The 23,015-nt window shown below is 40.1% G+C and overlaps 1 protein-coding gene and 1 pseudogene across 1 annotated transcript in view; one reads left to right on the plus strand and one right to left on the minus strand.

Moving 5' to 3' along the window:
* Positions 1–23,015, plus strand: part of ADIPOR2 (adiponectin receptor 2) — a 61,791-nt gene that overhangs the window by 19,381 nt on the left and 19,395 nt on the right. The window contains exon 2 of the mRNA XM_075552253.1: positions 18,417–18,673. Within this exon, the coding sequence (XP_075408368.1) occupies positions 18,500–18,673 (174 nt within the window). The 5' untranslated portion in view covers positions 18,417–18,499. The remainder of the gene's footprint in view (positions 1–18,416; positions 18,674–23,015) is intronic.
* On the minus strand, positions 5,859–6,180 carry LOC142451685 (ragulator complex protein LAMTOR4 pseudogene; annotated as a pseudogene).

Below are 23,015 nucleotides of genomic sequence, written 5' to 3' on the forward strand. Positions count from 1 at the left end.
CAGGTGGCATAGTGGTTGTGTTGGACTGCTAGGTCAGCAGTGTGAAATCAGCCACTCAGGGGAAGGAAGGGAGGCTTGCTTCTCTCATAAAGAGTCCCTGTCGTGGAAACCCACAGGGCAGTTCTGCCCTGTCTTACAGGGTTTGGTTGACGTGTAAGGCTTTTTCATGCTTATAGCAGTTCATACTGTGAGCCTGAAGATTTGATAAAGTCTGTTAAAAATGTGGTTGGTGCTCCTTCATTTATCAACTGTGCTTTTTTAAAAAAAGGGTGATAATGTAGCAACATACGATGGGAATTTTCCCATTTTCTTAGATGTTTACCAGTTAAACATCTTATTGATGTATCTACTGTAGAAATATTCTGAGTATTGGGAAGAACTCCAATTTTTTCTTGGGGGCTCTTAAAGCTCTTACAACAATCCATACTTCAGTATTATCAAGCATATTTGTACATACATTACCATCATTATTTTCTAAATGTTTATTTTCTAGTTGAGTCCTTGGTATCAACTCCTCTTTTTTACACCCCCCCAATTCCTTGATAAATTATAAATTACTGTTTTCATATCTTACACCCACCACTGTTCCCCTTCCCCTGCAGTTTCTTTCTCCCTCCTACGCAATTTTCCCCCTACCCTCCTGGAATCACTACTACCATTTCTGTTCCTGAGGGGTTTATCTGACTTGGACTCTGTATGTCGTGAACTCTTACTTGTATCTGCGTACATGCTCCTGTCTAGCCTGTAGTGAAAGGCAAGATTGGAGTCATGATAGTGGTGGGTGAGGAAGCCGCAAGGAACCAGAGGAATATTATGTTTTATTGGTGCTATACTTCACCCTGGTTGACTCATCCCTTCCTTGTGACCCTTCTGTGAGGGGATGTCCCATTGTCTACAGATGGGTTTTGCTCTGACCCCCCTTGTTCTCAACAACATGTTCTTTTGGTTGGTTGTTGGTTTTGGGTCTTCTGATGTCTGTTACCTGATCCCGTCAACACCTGGTGTGCTTCTTCTATGTGGGCTGGTTGCTTTTCTGCTAGATGGCTGCTTGTTTAACTAAAAGCCTTTAAGACCCCAGATGCTGTATCTTTTGATAGCGGGGCACCATCAGCTTTCTCCACCACATTTGCTTGTGTACCTACTTTGTCTTCAGTGATCATGCCGGGAGGGTGAGCATCACATAATACCAGGTTGTTAAAACAAAGTGAAGAACTCCAATTTTAATAAATCCTTTTATTGCTTCTGGTATGTAGCAGAGATCCATGTTCTTTGCTTTTTCTTGCCTTTCTTAATGTCTTCTACACTGTTGTAAAGTACAGTATTCTATCAGAGTCAAAATCTTGGTTTTGACATGTAAGTGTTCTCTTGCATTTTTTGAGAGCAGCAGCATATGGCCCATTCAGACACGGGGTTGTTGATAAGCGCATCGGCCTGGGTTTTAGGCAGATTAGGTTGAATCCAGACTCTACCACTTATAAGCTATATTTGGATTGAACCAAGATTATGAAAACCTCTGGGTGTTTCATCATCTTCAGAATTGGGGAAATAATAGTACATTTGCCCCAGGATTCTTTTAAGGATTAAATAGATAAGATAATCCACAGAATATATTCCTTGTATGTAGTAAGCACTGAATGTACAATAGCTGCTCTTAATAGTATTCTCCTCCACCTCCAGCAAAGAATTTTCACCCCTGCTTTCATCCTGAGCCATGCTTGGTGTTGTGGATACAACATTTCACAGTTAGGAGAGGAAGGCAGGCAAGATGTAAATAGATAACATGCAGTAAGTTGTGACCCTTTCTATAGCAGAATCATAAATGAAATAAAGAAGTCGATGTTTTAGGCAAGTCTAGGGAAATTTCTACCCCTGAATTTGCTTAATCTTGAAGTGCAATTAGAATTTCCCCACTTATTTATTTGAAAAATATATACTGAACACCCGCTGTGTCAGTCACCGTTTAAGGTGCTGAGAATGTAGGACACAAGTGTTCAGTCTAATGAGAAACGACCAATGAAAATATTAGACAGACTATGAGAGAGATCAGAAGGCGATGTAATAAGTGTCTGAGGGGTTGTCAGTCAATGATTCTTTGAGTCAAGTTGAGGTCTGCAGATAAGAAGCGGTCGCCCATGGAGATCACAGGGATGAGCATTCCAGGCTTGGGGAAACGGGTGACTGCAAGTCCCTTGGGCTTTGGGAGTATTGAGAAGCAGACAGCAGATCTCTGGGTGTCTGTCTCGTACTCACTCTGTACCTGCCTGCACTTTCCTTTTCCTTCAGGTTCTATAATTTCTTGCAATGGCCACACAGACTCAGACAATATTTATGATTAAAGGGTTTATTAAGGAATTTAACAAGCTACAATGAGCGTGAGAAATGCTCAGGATCCGTTGTTCAGTCAAGACATGTTACAAAGTTCTTTCAGGGCTGCTAATAAATGCCGCAAAGGTAAGCTCCTCTGCTCTATAAGTTCAACCCAGAGGCACTCGGCTACAGCTGTTAAGGGCCCAGAGGCGCCCTACTCCAACCTGAGGACACTTGGCTCCAGCTCTGTGGGTAAGCAAACGTAGCTTCCCCAATTAAGTTCCCAGAGTCACCCCCACTCCACAAGCCAGCCAGCCTCCTGCCCCAAAGCCCTCAGCTTTACTGGGGGCTGGGAAGCCCACCATCTTCCCTCATGCTCTGGTGTTTGGTTCTGTTGCTGCTGCTTTGCCACTCCTCACATGTCACAGCTGTCTTCTGGATCCGGGAGGTTCACTGCGCAGGGATGATCTCACTGGCTCTTGCTGGCAGTGAGATCCCTTGCTCCTGCTTCTCAGAGGACTCATTCTATATCCCGCTACCCAGCAGGATAGCAATCCAATGAATCCCTGTTAATTACTCACAGGCGAGTCTTGTCAGAATCTACCTTCTTACCCGGATCCATTCAGACAAAGGTGGTTTGGTGGAAGTTACAGAAACAGACTAGAAAAGACACATTAAATAATTCCCTGCCCCTGCATGACTGGAATATATAATGGGTATGAGGAAGAGTAGTGTAAAATGCAGTCAGGGACAGTCAGGGAATAAGTCAGGTAAGACCTTGTGAGCCTCTGCAAGGAGTTCAGGTGCAAAGGAAAGCCCTTGGCGGAAAGTAAGCAGGGAGCATCTTTTAAAAAAGTGCACTGTGTCTGTTATATGGGCAATGGAATCGAAGGCAAGGAGTGGAGTTGTATAACAAGGTTATGAACCAGAAGACCTTAGTAAAACTCAGAGATGCTGGTGACAGAGATAGGCTAGAACGTGATCGTGGAGACATGTGGGCTGATTGGGTATGTATTTTGAAAGCTGAATCAACAGGACTTGCTGATTGCATATGGCCAATGAAAGAAATCCTAGGACCTAGGACTTGAGTGATTACAAGATTTTTAATATAGTTTACTGAAACATGAAAGACTGGAGGGGAGAGCATGTATGCTTGATAGGATTTTCACAGGCTGTGTTTCGTTTGACATGTGAACCTAACATCCATATGGGGATTTTATACTTGGTAGAAGTTATGGGAAAGAACTTTGGTGGTATAGTGAGTCATGCATTGGGCTGCTAACCACAAGGTAAGTAGTTCGAAACACCAACCACTCCGAGAAAGATGAGGTTTTCTACTCCAGTAAAGATGAACAGTCTCGAAAACTCACAGGGTCAGTTCTACCCTGTCTTGTAGGGTCACTGAGTCAGAATTGACTTGATGGCAGTGAATGTTTTTTTTTTTTAATTTTTGAGTGGTTATAGGAAGCAGCCTTGGTGCACTGTGGTTAAGTATTCAACTGCTGAAGGTTGGTAGCTTGAACTCACCAACTGCTCCATGCAAGAAGGATTTGGCAGTCTGCTTCTACAGAGGGCAGTTCTACTCTCTCCTGGAGGTCACTATGACTCAAAATCCATTTGATGGCAACAGATTTGCGTTGGTTAGTAGGTTATAGTAGTTCTCTGGAGTTATGAGAGGCCAGGGATACACATTTGAGAGTCACTGACTGACATGTATTTGCTTAATGTAGAGTTCATAAGATGACGTTGACAATATGGACTTCACAGGTACCTTTGAAGCCTTTGTGCAGTGGGATTGGAAGCTAGATTGTTTGAGGTGCATGAGATAAAAGAAAGAATGCAAGGTGGAGAGATGGAGATAGTGACCATAGGCTCCTCTTTGAGAACTTTTCTTGTAAAAAGGAGACAAGTGATATATCCATAAGTATGGCCTCGATTTGAGTTATGGTACTATAAATTTTATCCAGTTTTTACAGGTGGATATTTTTCCTCTTGTGCATTAAGAGACCCTTAGTCTAGGGAAAGTGGCATTCCAGGTCATTAGAAATTATTGAAACTGGAACCTGTTTTTTAATTTACCCACTTTGGTACCAAGTATAGGTTACTTATCATAATAAAATGCCCCTTATTCTGAAACATGACATTAGTTAGTTCAAGTTCTGTCTACTTGTTTTTGAAACTATTCCAAGATGAAGGATATGAACTTTCTAGATAAGATGTACATTTTACACAGATTTCTCAGTTTAAAATGCCCTAACTACATCCTCTATGCAGGTTCATTTAAAACAGTAATGCTTTGAAGTTCATTTTGAATCATAACCCAGCTCCGTAGAGCCCGAGAACTACAGCAAGATATTAAAGAAACAAGTACTGTGAAAGCTGCCTTTGGTAGATGAATAGAGCATGGGCTATGGACTTTGTTGGGTGGACGTTTACAGATCAATTTGGTTTTCCATTCAACAAGTTAGGCACATTTTGTTTTGTAACCTTTGCTATAATTCCCTCATGGTGAAACAAAATTCTGCTTCTCCCCTAGGCTCCCATTTCTTTAGTGCCTGTTTGTTTACTGCGGGAATGCCTTCTGAAATCTATTTTTGAGGACGTTTCCTTTGTCTCCTAGCGTTGCTTATTTTGAGGAATATTCCTCATGAGAGCTACTGTACATTTTATAGGTCTTCCTGTTGGTGGCTGCAAGGTGAGCCACAGGGTTGGGTTTCAGTTCCGGGCTTAAAGGGTGGCTTGAGGTTGTAGTGTTGGAGGTTCTCTCTCAGGTGAGTGAGTCTGTTCTTATAAAAATGGTTTTAATGCTGCTTTTTTTTTTTTTTTTTTGGGCCTGGACCCTGTTTGATTTACTTTCCTCTGGTGTGATTATCATTTTTTCAGTGCATTCTCCTTAATATCTCATAATTCCCCAAAAAGTAGCTGAAGAGTTTTTTACTAAAGACATGAAAGTTTTATCAAAACACTCCCTCTCCACTTGCCTTCCACAATTCATTCATTCACTCATTCATTCAACATTAATCGATCAGGTACCATGACATGTTTTCACAAGAGGAAGCTAGTAAGAGACATTTTGTTTTATAGGTTATTGTTGAAATAAAAGCCAAGTTATTGTTCTTAGAGCAGAAATGTTGAATGTTCCTAAATAACCTTTAATAAAGGCATTTAACTAGAGGTTAGTAACTTTGACAGATCTTCTATAAACTCTGAAATATATCAATATTTAGCTAGAAGCAACTCATTTGAGCATATTTAGGTACCGATAGGTATAGCTACAGATTAAAGTTAGCCATTACTTTTTAAGTTTTTTAATTTTTTAGCTATTAATAAAAGTTGTTTGGGGGAGGAAGGGGGCACATCAGGTTTATGTTTATTAGTGGGGAGGAAAGGAAGGACTGAAGCATGAGGGCAGACCCTTGGCCATCTCTCTCGTTAACGTTGCACAAGGCTCCCAAGCCTTTGCCCTTCCAGGTAAGTAGGAGGTAGGTGAGCAGAAGCCTTAGCTGCAGCACAAGGCCAAGGAGGAGGCAGAGGGTGCTAAGCATTTCTCCTCACACGTGGCTCATGGGCCCAGCCCACCATCTCCCACCAGCCTCTGCAGCAGGCTGAGATGTCAGTGGGTCCCGACCTTGGTTCTGCCTCTTTACAAACATCTGCCCCTTCAGAGTCACCAGCAGAGTGTGTTCTCCAAAGGACAAGTTCATGGCATGGTACAGTCAGAAACCATATGTGGTGCTGACCAGCTCACAGAAGGCGCTGGCTGCCTGCTCATTGGTCTGTAGGTCCCCAGACGAAGCCAAGCATTGCACCTTCGCTCAGCATCAAGTAGTTCAACTGTTCTGGGATTCCCTCTAGCCCCTGGGTCAGCGCACAAGCATCGCAGTTTCAGGTACTGGGGCTCTCCCTACTACAAGAAGTTTCCAAATAGAGCTCCAAAGTACGCCTTTCCCCAAACTCTTAGGAATAATTTTTGGGAACCAATCACAACAATTGACCTATTAACCCCCCACCCCCAGGGGGACAAACAACAGAAAAGAGGGTGAAGGGAGACAGCAATCTGTGTAAGACATGAAAAAATATTAATAAATAATCAGGGTTCATGAGGGAGGGAGGGGAAAAATATGAGCTGACACCAAAGGCTCAAGTAGAAAGAAAATGTTTTGAAAATGGTAGCAACATATGTGCAAATGTGCTGGACAGATGTGCTTGGATGTATGGTATGGATGGATTATGACAGCTGTAAGAGCCCCAATAAAATGATTAAAAAGAAAAAGACTATCTTTTGTAGTTAAATCCTCTCAAATGAAGAGAAGGTTTCAGATTTTAAAGAATTATCTTTCAGGTTGGGGGTGGGGTGGGATGCAGCCAAAAAAATTTATAAAAGTAAAAATTTAAGTTGCACTTGCTGTGGAGCAGTGGACTCGCTTGTTCTTTTTCTACATCAAGACCTAGTAAACCAGTAAAGATTAATCATGTCTCTAGCTATCCAGAGCTTCAGTAGGATTTTCAGGGGGAAAAGTAGGTATGAAGGGGCTTCAAAAAAGCTTGTAGAAAAATTCCACTCAATTTTTCCTACAGACTTTTTGAAACCCTCTGGTGGAGTGTGCATAGTAGAGGTAGCCCAAACCACCGCCATCAGATTGATTCTGCCTCATGGTGGCACACAGCGGATTCCTGAGGCTTTGTGTGTCTTTGTGGGAGCACAGAACCTTACCTTTCTCCCGTGGAATGCTGGTGGCTTTGAGCCACTGACTGTGTGTGGTCAGTAGCTCGGCACTATCCAACAGGGGCACCAGGGCTCTTCAGAAGAGTGGTAGGTATTCCTTAGTAGTCTTTATGCTTTAAAAAGCTTACCAGCTTACTACGTATTTTACTTTACGTAAACATGTAAATAAATATCAATACGCTCAATACATGAATTATGAACTTAGGTTCTTTCGTAATCCTTATAAGGATACATGAATAGATGGTTATTTTTATACTGTTAAACAGTTCAACAAATTGTCTTGCATGTCTTCATTTTCACAAGTACATTTCTGGTTTTATTTTTTTGTGTGTGAAATTTCTGGTTTTCAACTAATTAGAAAAACTTAAAAATATTTTATTGGGAGCTCTTATATAATTACAATTTTATAAATTCCATTAGATCAAGTATAGTTGTACAATATAAAAACTTTTTAACACAGTATGTCTTTGATGATTTTTATTTTGAATAAAGCTTAAGTACAGTGATTTTTAAGCCTGATGATCAGTAGAATAACCTGGACAGTTTTAAACAACATTCTTGCTTTCTCATTCCCTCAGAAACTTAAAGGGATCAGAGTATCTGAGGGCGAGATCTGGAAGTAGGCATTTTTTAAAGCTCCTCAGGTCACCATAGAGGAAACCTGCTAGTGTAGTTGGTTATGCATTGGGCTGTCAGGTTTCAGTCACAGTCATTCACAGAGGCAGAGCCATAGGTCAACATTTTGAACCCACTAGCTACTCTGGGAGCAAGGTGAGATTTTCTGCTCCCGTAAAGCTTTAGTCTTGGAAATCACAGGGAGCAGTCCTTCTCTTTCTGTAGTATCAGGTCACAGTGAGCTGGGATTGGCTCAGTAGCAGTGGGTTTAGTTTTGGTTTTGATTTTTTTCAGGTTAAGTACTGAGTAAATAAGTTTTGGAATCGCACGTAGAAGTGTTTTGTTATGCCAAGCTACTGTTAACTGTGAATCTTAATATGTTGGGTATGCTGTCAGGAACCATTGCTCAGAGACTCTGAAAAGGAGCCATGTTGGCCCAGTGGTTACACCTTGGGCTGCTAACCTCAAAGCTGGCAGTTTGAAACCACCAGCCAGCACTTAGATCATGTGAACATTGCTTACTTTGTGTACTTTCTACTTCAATTAAAAAAGAAGAAAGAGGCACTAAATACTAGCGTATGTTTTGCTAAAATGCTGTTTTATTTTCTAGTTCATGAAACTTTAATTTGGTGTGTATCTTTTACTTATAAGCTGTTAACTCTGTAGTCTCTTAACGGAACATGATTTTGGAAATATGAATTAAGAAATAAGAATTTCTGCCTAGCTTTCCATCCAATGGTAATTTGCCTTTTTAAGTAAAAAACTCTATTCTCTTAATTTATTTAGAAAGTAAGGGTCATGAGTTGAGCTTTTCTTTATGCATCTGATAAAGTTAGAGGGGTAGCATGGGTAGAAGAGCGAGCTCTCAGAGCTGCACTGACTAGATGTGAATTCTAGTTCATTAGTTAGTAGCTGTCTGCTGATACTCAGACTTTGTCTTGCTTTATCTCCTCATCTGTAAGATGGAGATTTATCCCTATGTGATAGGGTTTAAGATAGGTGATAAAAAAATAGATGAGTTGATTCTTGTTTGGCTTTTGTAAGGAACAGTGGCTAGCATGTAGTAAGTAGTCCTTAAGTTATAGCTGCTCTTATTATTGCTTTCATTATTATTACTGCATCATCCCTATCATTTGTTAAAACGTTGGTGAGTATTTTTTGGGAGACTTTGTGCACATTCATGGAGTTGGGGTATTTGGAAAATTCTGTGGAACCTGTGATTGTATTTGTTATAATTGAGGCAATGTCAAAATTAAAATCACAAAGGAGTGAAGTGCTATATTGGATTACTATAATCCAATTTAAACATGCAAGATATAATAGATATAATTAAAAAAATCATTTTATTGGGGGCTTGCACAACTCATCACAATCCATCCATCCATCCATCATGTTAAACACATTTGTACATTTGTTGCCATCATCATTTTCAAAAACATTTTCTTTCTACTTGAGCCCTTGGTATCAGCTTCTCATTTTTCTCCTTTCCTCCCTCCCTCCCTCCCTCCCTCCCTCCCTTCCTCCCTCCCTCATGAACCCTTGATAATTTATAAATTATTAATTTTTCATGTCTTACATGGACCAATGTTTCTCTACCCACTTTTCTGTTGTCCATCCCCCTGGGAGGGGGGTTATATGTAGGTCATTGTGATTGATTCCCCCTTTCTCCCTACCTTCCCCTTACCCTCCTTGTTTGGCTTCTCTCAATCTTGGTCCTGAGGGGTTTATCTGTCCTGGATTCCCAGTGTTTCCAGCTCTTATCTGTACCTGTGTACATGCTCTGGTCTAGCCAGATTTGTAAGGTAGAATTAGTCATGATAGTGCAGGGTAGGAAGCATTAAGAACTAGAGGAAATTGTATGTTTCATCGGTGCTATACTGCACCTTGACTGGCTCGTCTCCTCCCTGTGACCCTTTTGTAAGGGATGTCCAATTGTCTACAGATGGGTTTTGGGTCTCCACTCCGCACTCCCTCTCATTCACAGACACGATGTTTTGTTCTGGGTCTTTGATGCCTGATACCTGATCCTATCGACACGTTGTGATCACACAGGCTGGTGTGCTGCTTCTTTGTGGACTTTGTTGCTTCTCAGCTAGATGACTGCTTGTTTATCTCAAAGCCTTTAAGACTCCAGATCTTTTGATAGCCGGGCACCTATCAGCTTTCTTCACCACATTTGTTTATCACAGGATGCCATGTTAATAGAACAAAGTGTTCTTGCATTGAGGGAGTACTTGAGTAGAGGCCAATGTTGGTCTGCAACCTTAATACTAAACCTGTAAATGTATGTACATAGATCTGTTTTCCTATCATTATATATATATTTACATATGTACATGCCTGTATTTAGACCTCTATAGATGCCCTTTGCCTCCTAGTTCTTGCCTCTATTTCCTTTTACTTTCCTCTTGACCCACCATCATGTTCAGCCTTCATTTGGGTTTCAGTAATTCCTCTGTTACATTGCCTTTGATCAAGCCTGACTATTAGTCTTCCTACACTCTCCTTGCCATCAATTTTAGATCACTTGTTATTCCCTTGTACCAGGGTTAGTTGACAGCTCCCTTCCCTTCACTGCCTCCCCTGCTCCCCTGCTCCCGTGTCTCCCCCACACACTAACCATTGGTCCCATTGTTTTCTCCTCTGGATTGTTTATCCTACCTATCTTATTTAGATAGACATGCAGAGACAATAATAAGCACAAAAACAAGACAGAACAAAACAAAGCAACAAAAGAAAAAGAAAAGCCTATAAATTGTACCAGGTTTGTTTGTTGATCTTCAGGAGTATTTTCCTGTTGAGTCTGATGGGGGCCACGCCTTGGCCCCAAAGTCTATTTTTGGTGTCCTCTGGGGACTTCATTGCTGTGCTCCCCTTCCTGCTCTGTTGCATGCCCTTAGTGTTTCACCCTGGTGTGGTGGGCTCAGATCGAGCACAGTTCCTGTACTGTGTCTCCAGTTTTGTCCTCCATAGCACTATGGGTCATTGAGGGATGTCGTTTCTCATGGTGGGGCCAGGCATATGGTCCTCTCTGTGCATTAGCTGTTTTGAGCAGGAATATCATCCTCTTTTACTGCCCCCTTGCAGGGAAGCCCGTGAGCCGCCCCCTTGCAGAGTATTTCAAAAGAGACTGATTTTTATAATCACCCCCCCAAATAAAACAATAACTCGGAGCTATCAAGAGCCAACAACTGCTGAAGTAAATAAATATGATAGTAATGTCTATCCTTCCCATGCCTGTAATTATTTTAATAAGAAAAAATTACTGTGCCTGTTATTCTTTTTAAAAGCAAAGAGTTAAAACAAAAAAGAAAAGAATTACTGTGAAAAAAACATACCTAATAGCAAATTATCTGTAAACTATTTTCTTTAACAATGCAAGACTATCTACCTCTAGGACATTCAGTGTCAGCTTTAAAACTGATTATTAGAAGAAGGGAAAAAGCTTTAAAACATAGAAAATAAAAGTATTAACAACAAATTGTCTTGCGGGGTTAGAAATAGAAAAGGAATTTGAAGTTAGGCTTTTAATTTTCTCTAAGATGCTGAATAATGAGAGAGCCAATGGGAACTACTGAATTTCGAGAGTACCTTATCTGCTAATCTTATGAGTCGGTGTATTCTACTGTACTCACCCAATTTCAATGATTACGTTCTATGAATACTGCACTACATGACAGAGATTATCAACAGAAAATAAAATAAGAAAATAGTACACATGTTTTTTCAGTTCCTAAACTTCCTCTTACAATTCCACTGTTTTCTCCTACCTCTAGTGTACAGATTCAATAACGAGTGAATAATTATACCGATGATGTTTACTAAACAAGGTACTCATTTTCTATGTTGGTTGGTAAAACATGCTTTGTGCATGTTTTTGAAAATGATGATGGCAACATATTTACAAATGTGCTTAATTAACACAGTGGATGTATGTATGGATTGTGATAAGAGCTGTACGAGCCCCCAATAAATAAATACAAAACTACAAAAAAAAAGATTCTGTCTTTAACAGATGCTTCCTTTTATAGATGAGCACAAGACTTTCTCTGAGGCAGCAAGCTACTGAAATAACAGGTCTTTATTACCCACCCCCCCGCTTTATGTCATTTTGTTTGATATTTAAAGGTACCCTTCAAATACAGAAATTTATAAATTACAAACATACTCACCTAATTAAACCATGTGTGCTTAATTTTGATTTGGGAAATTTAGAGTAGCTCTGTATGCAGAAGGCCTAGTTTCATTTCCAGAGTGGGAGGGAGGCAGCATGAGCAGAGTGGAAAAAGATGGAAGGACCTGAGCTTGAATTCCATTCTTCTCCTTAAAAGCCTGTCTGAGCCTCAGGTTCCTCAGCTGCAGGAGGGGGATGTATTGGATCTCTAGGGTAGTGAGGAAGAATAAATGAAAACAGAGACAATTAGATACATGAAGGAAGCTTCAAAAAGTTTATGGACAATTTCTGTTATCTTTTAGTTTCAATCTTATGCAAATTTTTGAAGCCTCCACATATTTCTGTTAGCCATTGTGGCCTTGATGTGCTAGATTTCCCATGTGCCTGAATATGCATATTTGCTCCTAAGACATAGAGCTTGGGTATATTTCAGTGTCTCTCTCATAATTGAAGCCCCTTCCCCTTAGAAAGCAAGAATTCAAAATACTTGTTTAAGAGTATTAATAAGCATTCTAGGTGCTAATTGTTTGTGCGTGTTTTACTATGAAGTCATGCCTGGACTGTTGTATGAAGAAGAGACTGTGGCTGTAAGTCTAGAAGTACATGGACTACTTGGGGAGCTATTATCAAAATATAACAGATGAGGAAAAGAAATAGGAATAATTGTAGGAATGCTGCAGTGTTTGCTAAAGGATTGGCTATAGAGATGTGGGAAGAAGTGGGAATTGGGTGGCTGCCAACAATGGCGTGTAGCCCCATCCATTCAGGCAGCAAAGCCAGAGTTACTCTGTAGCTGACATTGTAGACTGTAATTTGAAAGGGCATCCCTTCCATCATTAAGTAGGAAAACATAAGGCAAGTAAATACTGTCCAACGGTGACAGGTTTAAAACTGCTAGACGATCTGTAGGGAATTCATTTTGCCAGAAAGTATGCCTTTGGGACAAATAACCTTGTTGAAACTAGGAATCCCTGGAGAATATTATAAAACAATAAGCCTCAGGTTTGATGGAATGACTGTGCTGCTAAGAGCTTTAGTCCCAGGTAAATCTTTTTTAAATGGACCAGTCTTGGTAAAAGTGGATATAATATATAAAATAATAGCATAAAGATTAACATGAAGGGAGAGGGAGCATTAGAACTGATTGGTGATTTAATACAACTCTTTTACAAAGTGATGTCACCATGGAAATGTGTGATATGTGAATACTATACCAAGAGAACTTCTAAGAAGAGAAAGCAAACCTGACCATGGGTCAAGGAGAAAGAGTGGTGGCTTAGGGCACGGAGTTTATCTTAATGGTGATGGGATGCTTTGGAAAAGGATATCAATGATGGTTGTACAACATGAAGAATATAATCAGGGGCACTGACTTATACATGTAGAAGTTGTGGAATTGGAGAATGTTTTATTGTGTACATTTATGCCACAATTGGGGAAAACCATGAAATAACGAGTACAAGGAAGAAGAAAATGTTTTAGAATCGAATGTGGTGAGAACTCTGTAACTCTCCTTGATGTGACTGAATTGTTGAATTGTATGACGTGTGCATTAAGTGCTAATAAAACAAAAGGGAAAAAAGGTTAACAGTTTAATGTCTTCTTAAACGTGAATTTTCTGTACTAGTAAGAATATTAATGGTTGTTGAATTTAGAATGGAAAGTCAAAGTATTGTGAGATATCCTGGTTCTGCTTCTTGCTAGTTTTTAAATTTCTACCTCAAGAGTCTTCAGGTCACCCTCTTAGATGGCTAATTTCAGGAAAGAGAAAGCATTCAGAGACAGCAAGTCTAGGTTCTGAAAGGGATGTATAAAAGTAGGAGAAATAAGATAGGGTAGCAGCCTCTTTTAAGGATTGATTATCAAGTCTTGTGAAGAATGGAAAATTTGATTTGGTAATGTTACTTTCTTATTTAGAAAGATTATAGTAATTCTAAAGGCATTTGAAATTTACCGTTTTTTGAGAACTTCATTTACAGATTTAGTTGTGTTAGAAGGTTGACGACGGCCCTCAGTTTTGTCCAGTGGCAGGTGTTGTGGTTACCTTGTACTGCGCTAAAGCAGATGCCACCAGTAGTTGACGCTAAGAAACATCAGCCTAATTTCTTAGCACCGGAGACTGAAAGTGCAAATCAGGGGCTCAGGTGGGTGGATCCTTTTGTGAGATGGTTCATTTCTGGTATCTCTTGGCAATGCTTGGTATTACTTGGCTTATTGATGATCCTCACACGGTGCCTATATTCCCCTTTATATTTCCCTGTGTCCTTCCTGTTCTTTTTGTCACTCAGAAGTGATGAGATTTAGAACCCACCCTACCTACTGAAGTATGACCAGATTAATGCAGCATAGAAAACTCTTGTTTCCAACCAGGATCTTATATTTTAAAAAAAATCATTTTATTGGGGGCTCGTACAATACTTATCACAATCCATACATCCATATATTATGTCAAGAACATATGTACATCTGTTGCCATCATCATTCTCAAAACACTGGCCTTCTACTTGAGCCCTTAATATCTGTTGTTCATTTTCCCCCTCCCTCCCCACTCCCCCCTACCTCATGAACCCTTCATCAATCATAAATTATTTTGTCATATGTTACACTGTCCGTCATCTGCCCCCACCCCCGCCCTCTTCTCTGCTGTCCCTCCCCTAGGGAGGAGGCTATATGTAGATTCCTGTAATCAGTTCCCCCTTTTCTACCCCACATTCCTTCCACCCTCCAGGCATCGCCACTCTCACCACTGGTCCTGAAGGAGTCATCTCTCCTGGGTTCCCAGGATCATATTTACAGGTATAAAACAATAAAACCTAGTTGCTGTCAAGTCACTTCTGACTCATGGCAACCCTTGTGTTGTAGAGTAAAACTGTTTTCATAGCTGTGAGTTTTCAGAAGTAAGTTGCTAGACCTTTTTTCCAAAGTGCCTGTGGGTGCTTGAGAACTGCCAACCTTTTGATTAGTAGCTGTCTGCTTAACTTTTTATGTCATCCATTTATGGGTGTTGGAGGTAGGATTTCAATGCAGGTTTTTTTTGGGGGGGATTCAATTTTTTCAAGTTTCTTAAAAATAAATATGTATGTAAACCCACTGCCATTGAGTCGATTAGAAATCACAGCGACTGTAGGGCAGAGTGGAATACCCCACTCGGTTTCTGAGGCTATAAGTAGTTAGGGGAATGGAAAGCCTCATCTTTCCTCCTGCAAAGCAGCTGATGGTTTCAAACCTCCGACTTTGTGGTTAGCAGCCTAATGTGCAACCAATTATGTCACCAGTGCTCCTCAAGTAATGTTAGAAATGGGGACATAGGTTGTAGTGTATGTCTAAGTTAAAAAAGAAATGTTCATTTTCCTGTTGTGCTTTATATGGGATAACCAAACCGCCAAGTCAAGCTCATTGCCTGTAGCCGATTCTGACCCATGTGGGAGGGAGGAGAAGTGCCCCATGGGTGTCCACAGCTGTAAATCGTCTGGGCTTGTGGGCTTGAATCTCAGACCTTTCAGGTAACTGGCGCCCAGTGTTTTACCCAGAACCCCTGGGCTCCTCACGGGGTAAAATGCCTATACTCAATGTTTCTGCTAGTGAAGGCCTATTTATTTTAGTTTTCAGCACGTGGGACTATCTCTTTATTAAAGCATTTAAAATTAAAATCACTGGACTAAATGTGTGGTTCAAAATTCAAAAGTCACTAAAGGATGTACAATATCCTGCACTTGTTCTTATGTACCCAGTTTCTTCCTCAACTTCCTGAGATGTGTTAAATAAACACCTTGACTTTTTAGCACTTCAATTGCACACACTTATTTCACAATGCAGTTTTGCACAATACTAAGAGCATTTTTATTTATACTTTACAGGAGAGCTTGAAACAATATGAACTTCGAAATAATGGTCATCCCAGACCACATCCAAATCTAACTTAAGTAGAAACATTACAATTTGCTCAAAGTTTAAAGGCTTGATGGCAGCAATCAAAGAAGGCAGAGAGTTAGGTTTACTTTATATAACTGACTGGAAAATACATTCAAAACACGGCAAATAAACTTTAATTTATTCTGTGCCTCCTGTGTCTGGAGGGAGGAGTGCCCGATTGGGAGGGGTGGTTGCCATGTCCAGATAATCCCGTTTGGAGCTTATGTGATTGAAGGGTCCCTTCCTGCCCCACATGGTGTTGCCAATTTCAGTGTCGCTGTGCAGCTGGCTGGGCAGCAGGTTTCCGCAGGAGCACTTGTCCTTTCGGTGGTGGCGGCCATTTCTGGTGAAGACTCCGCAGGTCTTCGCCCGGTGACCAACTTCTCCGGTTCCTTCTTCATTTCCTCTTGGTGACACGCGACTCCACCGCCGTCTTCCTCCTCCGGCCCCAAGGCTGCTTGCTCTGAACCCCGACCTCCTCCTCTGCGAGCATGAGAACCGAGTCCACCACTACATAATTAAAACAAAGTATATGTCATTGGAAATATTTTTAGCTTTTCTTACATAGTGTGCAATATGAATTATAAGTTGTTGTCAGGTTATATTTGCATATGCCGTACAGAAATTTGTTGCTTTAAAGTAACTGCAGTTATAGCTTTTATGTATTTTGAACTTTACCTCACCGCCCTGACAATTACAAGAACACTGTGGGAGAAAGACGAGGCTTTCCGCTCCTGTAAAGATTCATAGCTGTGGAAACCCAAAGGGGCGCTCTTTGCTTAGGGCGTCTGTGTGCAGGATGAACTGAATGGCAGCGGGTTTGTCTTGTTTCAGTCTTCTGACAGTGTGCCACTGCCTTGACTGTGCTGATTGGATGGTGGGCCTTCATAGCAAAGAGAGGGGTTCCTCCCACTTTATTTTTCCAAGATTATTTTAGGTAACCTTGGACTTTGCCTTTCCCAATAATTTTATGTTTCTAAAAATCCTTACTGGAACCATGATAGGAATATCATTAAATTTTGTACATCAATTTGTGAAGGATTGGCATCTTTATTACACCGAGTCGTGTAATCTAGGAACATATATTGTCATTTGTTTAGATCTTTGATATTTCTCTTCATCTTTTGGAATTTTCGGTATACAGATCCTGTACATGTTATGTGTAGGCATAAATATAAGGGAGCTTCAAAGCGTTCATGGGAAATGAAATGAAAAGATAATGGAAATTTTCCTAAAACTTTTTTTATGAATTACAGAGCAGAGACTCATACACATTTTGTTTCAGTCATCCGTTGGAATCCCTTCAGTGGCCATCACTTATCCCACTTCTTGTGTTGTGTTAATGGAATTTCCCCACAGACATATAATTTCTTTGGCGAAATTATAAATGATTTTGTGTCTTAAATTGTTTCATACTAATTAGAAAACTTTGTTGATAGGTATGTATACTGATTACAGGACTTAAAAAATCATTTTATTGGGGGCTCTTATCACAACTCTTACTTATCTTCAAAAGTTGTATACAGCTCTTATAACAATCCATGCATCCATCCATTGTGTCAAGCACTTTTTTTTAGAGGATGATACTTTAAGCTTTATTTTTTAAAATATTTATTATTTATTGTATTTGTTGAGAATATACAGAGAGCAGAGCATACATGAATATAACATTTTCTACATGTCCAGTGACATGGACAGTAGATTTCATTTTAATGATCACGCCGCCACATGTACACTTTGTAAAGAGTTGTTTCTACAAGTTCTGCAAGAGTTATTTCTTACTGAAACTTGTTCTTCCTATCTCAGTCTTTACTACAGGGTTCCTTTACCCTTTTGGTTCCTGTGGTGTTCCACAATGATGTGTCCTGAGATCTCTTCTCTCCTCACTTTCTTCACTTACATACTTTCATGGATTTAGATCCATTCTTAAAAATAAATCACTTTTTGGGGGGCTTGTACATCTCATCACAATCCACACATACATCCACTGTGTCAAGCACTTTTGTACATTTGTTTCCCTCTTCATTTTCAAAACATTCACTTTCTATTTGATCCCTTGGTATCAGCTCTTCATTTTCTCCCTCCCTCCCCCTCCCCCATGAACCCCTGATATTTTGTAAATTATTATTTTGTCATATCTTTTACTGTCCGACGTCTCCCTTCATCCACTTCTCTGCTGTCTGTCCCATCATTGTGATATTTAAATGAGATTTGACATATACAGCCCAGTTATAATGCCTATAGTCTACCTATATTCATTTTAAAGTTATTTTTTTAATTGGAGAAGTGATATGGTATGTAGTAAACAATAATAACAAAGTGGAAAATCATTCGTACTCCAGACTCTCCCTTCTCTACTTCTGTAGCATTCACACGATTTTGAATAATTTTCAGTAACTATTCTGTGAACATTTACACTTATATATGACTATGTTTTTACAGCCTGTAATGGGAGCATCTCATACGTGCACATCTCCTTTTGTATATTTCAATAGATTTGGTTGATCTTTTCTATTATAAAATATAATTTGTTCTTTTTAAATACCTTATTCTATCATTCTTACTGATGGCTGAGTATCGGATTGTGTTTGAATACTATAGTTAATATAACCAATGTTTTCTGTCAGCACGCATTTCGTGCATTTATTTAAAATATATTTATTCAAAGCTTTCTTCTCTTAGGGTCAGCTCACTGTTCTGAAAGTACATCCTCCCAAGAAGGGACCGAAAGAAAGACCTGTGTGTAAGAAAGGCTTGGGTATCCCATGAACGAAACAGAAGAAAACCGGTTGCGGTGCAGCGGGACTCCAGAGCCAGATATAAGGCTCAGAAAAGGGCACCAGCTTGATGGTTCAAGGAGAAGTACGAATGATGACCACCAAGCAGGAGCCGGGGAGCCCCTTCTAGAGGCGCCTGTTCTTCCTTCCCATCAGAACAAAGTAAGTCAAGGTGGAAGAGGATGGTAAATGCAACAAAAACAACTGTATGTATGCGAGTATAAGTCGAGGCACCTACAGTTTTTTTTACCACAAAAAAATTAAAAAAATCGGGGGGGGGGGGCTTTTTCAGCTTTAAAAATGTGCTGAAAAAAACTCCGCTTCTACTTGAGTATATATGGTATGAGGACTGTATAGATAGAGTGGTGTCAGAACTTTTACACTTCCAATTTTTATTGTTCAGGATAATCTTACATTTCATTCTTAAATTAGGTAAGGCATTATTTAATTTCATAGTTATGTCTTTTGCTAACACTTGCAATCATAAATGGGAGATTTTTAGCTAGCATAGAGCCTCTCTAATCTGACCCAGCTTCAGTAATGATTTATCAGTTAGTGTGTGTGTGTGAGTGTGTGTGTGTGTGTGAGTGTGTGTGTGAGTGTGTGTGTGAGTGTGTGTGTGAGTGAGTGAGTGTGTGTGTGAGTGTGAGTGTGTGTGAGTGAGTGTGAGTGTGTGTGTGAGTGAGAGTTTGTGTGTGTGTGTGAGAGTGTGTGAGTGTGTGTGTGAGAGTTTGTGTGTGTGTGAGTGAGTGTGAGTGTGTGTGTGTGTGTGAGTGAGTGAGTGTGTGTGTGAGAGAGTTTGTGTGAGTGTGAGTGAGTGTGAGAGTTTGTGTGTGTGTGAGTGTGTGAGTGAGTGTGAGTGTGTGTGTGTGAGTGTGTGTGTGTGTGAGTGTGTGCAGTGGTGGAGGTGGTAGGGGTTTAACATTTCCTTTCATCCTCCAGAGGAAATGCCAACCTTTAAATGATGTAAGCTAGGGGAAAGGAAAAAGGAAGGGGGGTTGGTAGGGAGGGGAAGGGAGAGGATCGAGGGGAGCAGCTATCAGAGAGTGCAAGAAGAAAGAACTACGTGATGTGATTGAACTGTGAAGTGTGATGATATCTGTAAGAGCTCCCAGTAAAATGATTTTACATAAATAAATGATCTAAGCAATAATACCCAGAGAACAAAAATAGAGATCTCTATGAATCGCATCAAAACCTGTTTCAGACGTTTTGTTATATGCTTTATAACCTTAGCATTCTTGTATAGCATATGTTCAGTGTTATGACTTGGACCCTTTACTTGGCTTACCAGCTTCACAGCCCCTAAGGGTTGTGCTTGCTGTACAGGTAAAGGATTACTGCCTGAAACCCCGAGGCATCTTGTCCTTTCAGGTGCTGTATGAAGATTTCATGAGAGAAGCTGAAGGTTCTGTCTTTTATTCTTGGTAATAGTTATAGTCTTAACTAGATTGTGTTACAGAAGTTCAAGGTGTTTGTGTGCACACACGCGCACGCACACACATGCTTATACCTACAACCACAGGACAGATTGGTAGGTTATAGGATTTTTAAAAACTTTCTGCCTATAATACCGGTAAGTATAGTGTAATTTTGCCTTTTGTGAGTAGGATTCTCCCCTTCTATGCAGGACAACCAGTCTGAGTATGGAAAATGAGTGACATGAGTTCCCTAGCCAACCAACCAACCATCCAAACAAACAGACTCACTGCCCTCAAATCCATGCCGACTCAACAACGCTCTAGGACAGGCTAGAACCTCCCCCGAGGGTTGCCAGACTAACTCTTCAGGGGGTGGGAAGCGCGCTCTTGCTCCCCAGGTTTCCTGGGGAGGGGGGCAGAAATGTCACCATTAGTAATAGGAAGAAGATGGACCAAGATAGTGAAAGCAAGGGTAGAGATGCACGTTTTAGGCTTGTAAAAGATACAGGTTATTTATTTCCATTGGATTTGTTTTTGTTACGTGTGATATAAGGTTAATAGAGACTCTCATTTTCTTTCCAGTTATGAAAGGACTTCTTATCAATTTTTGATATCAAGACATTTTCTTTAAGATTTCTAGAATAAACACATTAACTTATTCTGAAATCTGCCCATACATAATTTAAAGAGCCAGTGTAGATTAAATAATTTGTCTGACAGTGTGTGGCATGGAGTGTGTTACCTGCATGCTTAGTGAAGGTTATATTTAACCATTTACAATCGATGCTTGTGCCTGTGGAATCTAAAGGATTTTAAAGCTTGAAGAAATTGGATACTGACATTTGATTGAGGTTAGAAATGACAACAGTGTTCTCTTTATGATCTCGGGTGTCTCATGTTAGCTACGAGAATGACAATGAAGCATCATCCCGAGTTCAGAGTTTGCCCACCCAGTCCTTTTCAATGAGGCTCACATGAGTTGATTTTGTTCCTCTGCACATTTGTTTATCATCTTCACTTGATGAAGATACTAAAGAATATTTACAGTTTTTGTTTCACTAAACAACCAAATAGATGTGATTTTAAAAATTCTTATGAATTGATGATACCAAAAAGGCAAATCCTTCCTCCCCCAAGGTGGGCGAGGGGAAGCAAACTAGCACACAGCAGCCTTATGTAGGGTTTCTACGACTGAAAATATCTTGCACGGCAGAGAGCCCATTTTTTTACCTTTGCAGCAACTGGTGGGTTTGAAGAGCCTTCCAGTCAGCTATTGTAACAGATCTTCTGTGAACGGAGTCGAAGAGCGAGAGGGAACTGATCCATAGATCATGTGAAATGCTAGAGCTGAAAAGGCCCTCTGAAATCATCTTGTTTACCTTTCTCAGTTTACTGAGAAGGAAATTGTATATTTTTGTTCCTAATAGAAATTCGTCCTTTGTTTTTCTTTGGAGTGCAAGTTCTTTTTTTTAAAAAAGCAAAGGTGGTGTCAGACTAGATTGGCATCTTTGTACACACTGTTTACCTATTGTAGGAGCTGTTTCAATAGAACATTCATTGTTGGATTAGTTAGTAACAAAACTTTTCTTCTGCTCTAGCCCATCAAAATTATTGCAACCTCTACTTTTGCTACAGTACTGCCCCTTGCTGCTAATTTTAGGGTTAACTGCAGAGTATAGGTTTCCCCTTTTCAGAAAAACAAAACAAAAACTTTAGCTCTTCCCTCTTCCCCACAATTTTAAAACAAAAACACAACTCCCTCACTGCAAGAATACTTTGTCCTATTAAACTGGCATTCTATGACGCTCACCTTCCTGACACAAGTGCTGAAGACAAAGTGGATGAATAAGCAAATGTGGTGAAGAAAGCTGATGGTGCCCGTCTATCAAAAGATATAGCGTCTGGGGTCTTAAAGGCTTGAAGGTAAACAAGCAGCCATCTAGCTCAGAAGCAACAATACCCCCATGGAAGAGGCACACCAACTTGTGTGATCATGAGGTGTCGAAGGGATTAGGTATCAGGCATCATCAGAACAAAAAAATCATATTGTGAATGGGGGGGGGTGGGGAGAGTGCAGAGTGGAGACCCAAAGCCCATTTGTAGGCCACTGGACACTCGCCAGAGGGGTCTCGGGGAGGAGACGAGCCAGTCAGGGTGCGATGTAGCAACGATGAAAAATACAACTTTCCTCTAGTTCCTAAAGGCTTCCTCTCCCCCCCCTCCCCCACTATCATGATCCCAAATCTCTTGAAATTTTTCTATTTTGAGTTATAGAACTTAACTAGAGTATGGGGTTCATTTAAAATCTGCTCCCTTATGCGCCCTAAATGCCAGTTGTGCATTGGGTGATAGAGAAGACCTTTTCAGAGAGTTGTACTGTTTTTTTTTTAAAGATGCCTTTTAAAGTTTTAATTAAACTTAACTGAAATTATGGGTTTGCAGCATTAAGATAGGGTAGTAACATTCATCACAGAGGCCTGTCATTTGGTATTGATTGTTTCCAATCATTTAAAAAAACTATTCTTCCTTAATCCTAAATTTAAATTCTTTTTGAAATGTCTAGTGTTGTATCGGTTGAAATGAATAGCCTGCCTCTAGGCAAATTATATTTGCTTAGATAGTTTATAATTAAGAAACATTTCGTGAACTTTCAGACAAAAATATAAAAGAAGCATTTCATAACAAGCTGCCCTGCTCTTGAGTTCTCTGAGTTTATTTCGCATCTGAGTTTCCAAGGTTTTGCGTGGACTAAAGAGAGCAGCCTGTGAGGTGTCCTACTTTTCCTGTGCTCCACATTCTTTGTCATGGGGGAGTCAGAACCAGCTTTTACTCACTCAGCCTAGGAATTATTTTGTTTAATTAGTTTACTGAAACCAACTCGGTAAGAATTCCACTGTGTTTATTGAATGAAAGCTAACTTATAAAGAGATTCTTGTCTGTCAGTCATTTTATTTTATTTTTCTGGGAAAGTCTACCTAACAAATTTAAGAGTAGAGAATTGCTAGTAGGAATAAAATGAATGAGGTGATTTTAAAATTCTTTTCTATGCCACTTTAATAGAGGTAAATGGTGAATACAGGTTA

The sequence above is a fragment of the Tenrec ecaudatus genome, chromosome 6 (genome assembly GCF_050624435.1).
Source record: "Tenrec ecaudatus isolate mTenEca1 chromosome 6, mTenEca1.hap1, whole genome shotgun sequence".
Taxonomy (NCBI): Eukaryota; Metazoa; Chordata; class Mammalia; order Afrosoricida; family Tenrecidae; genus Tenrec; species Tenrec ecaudatus.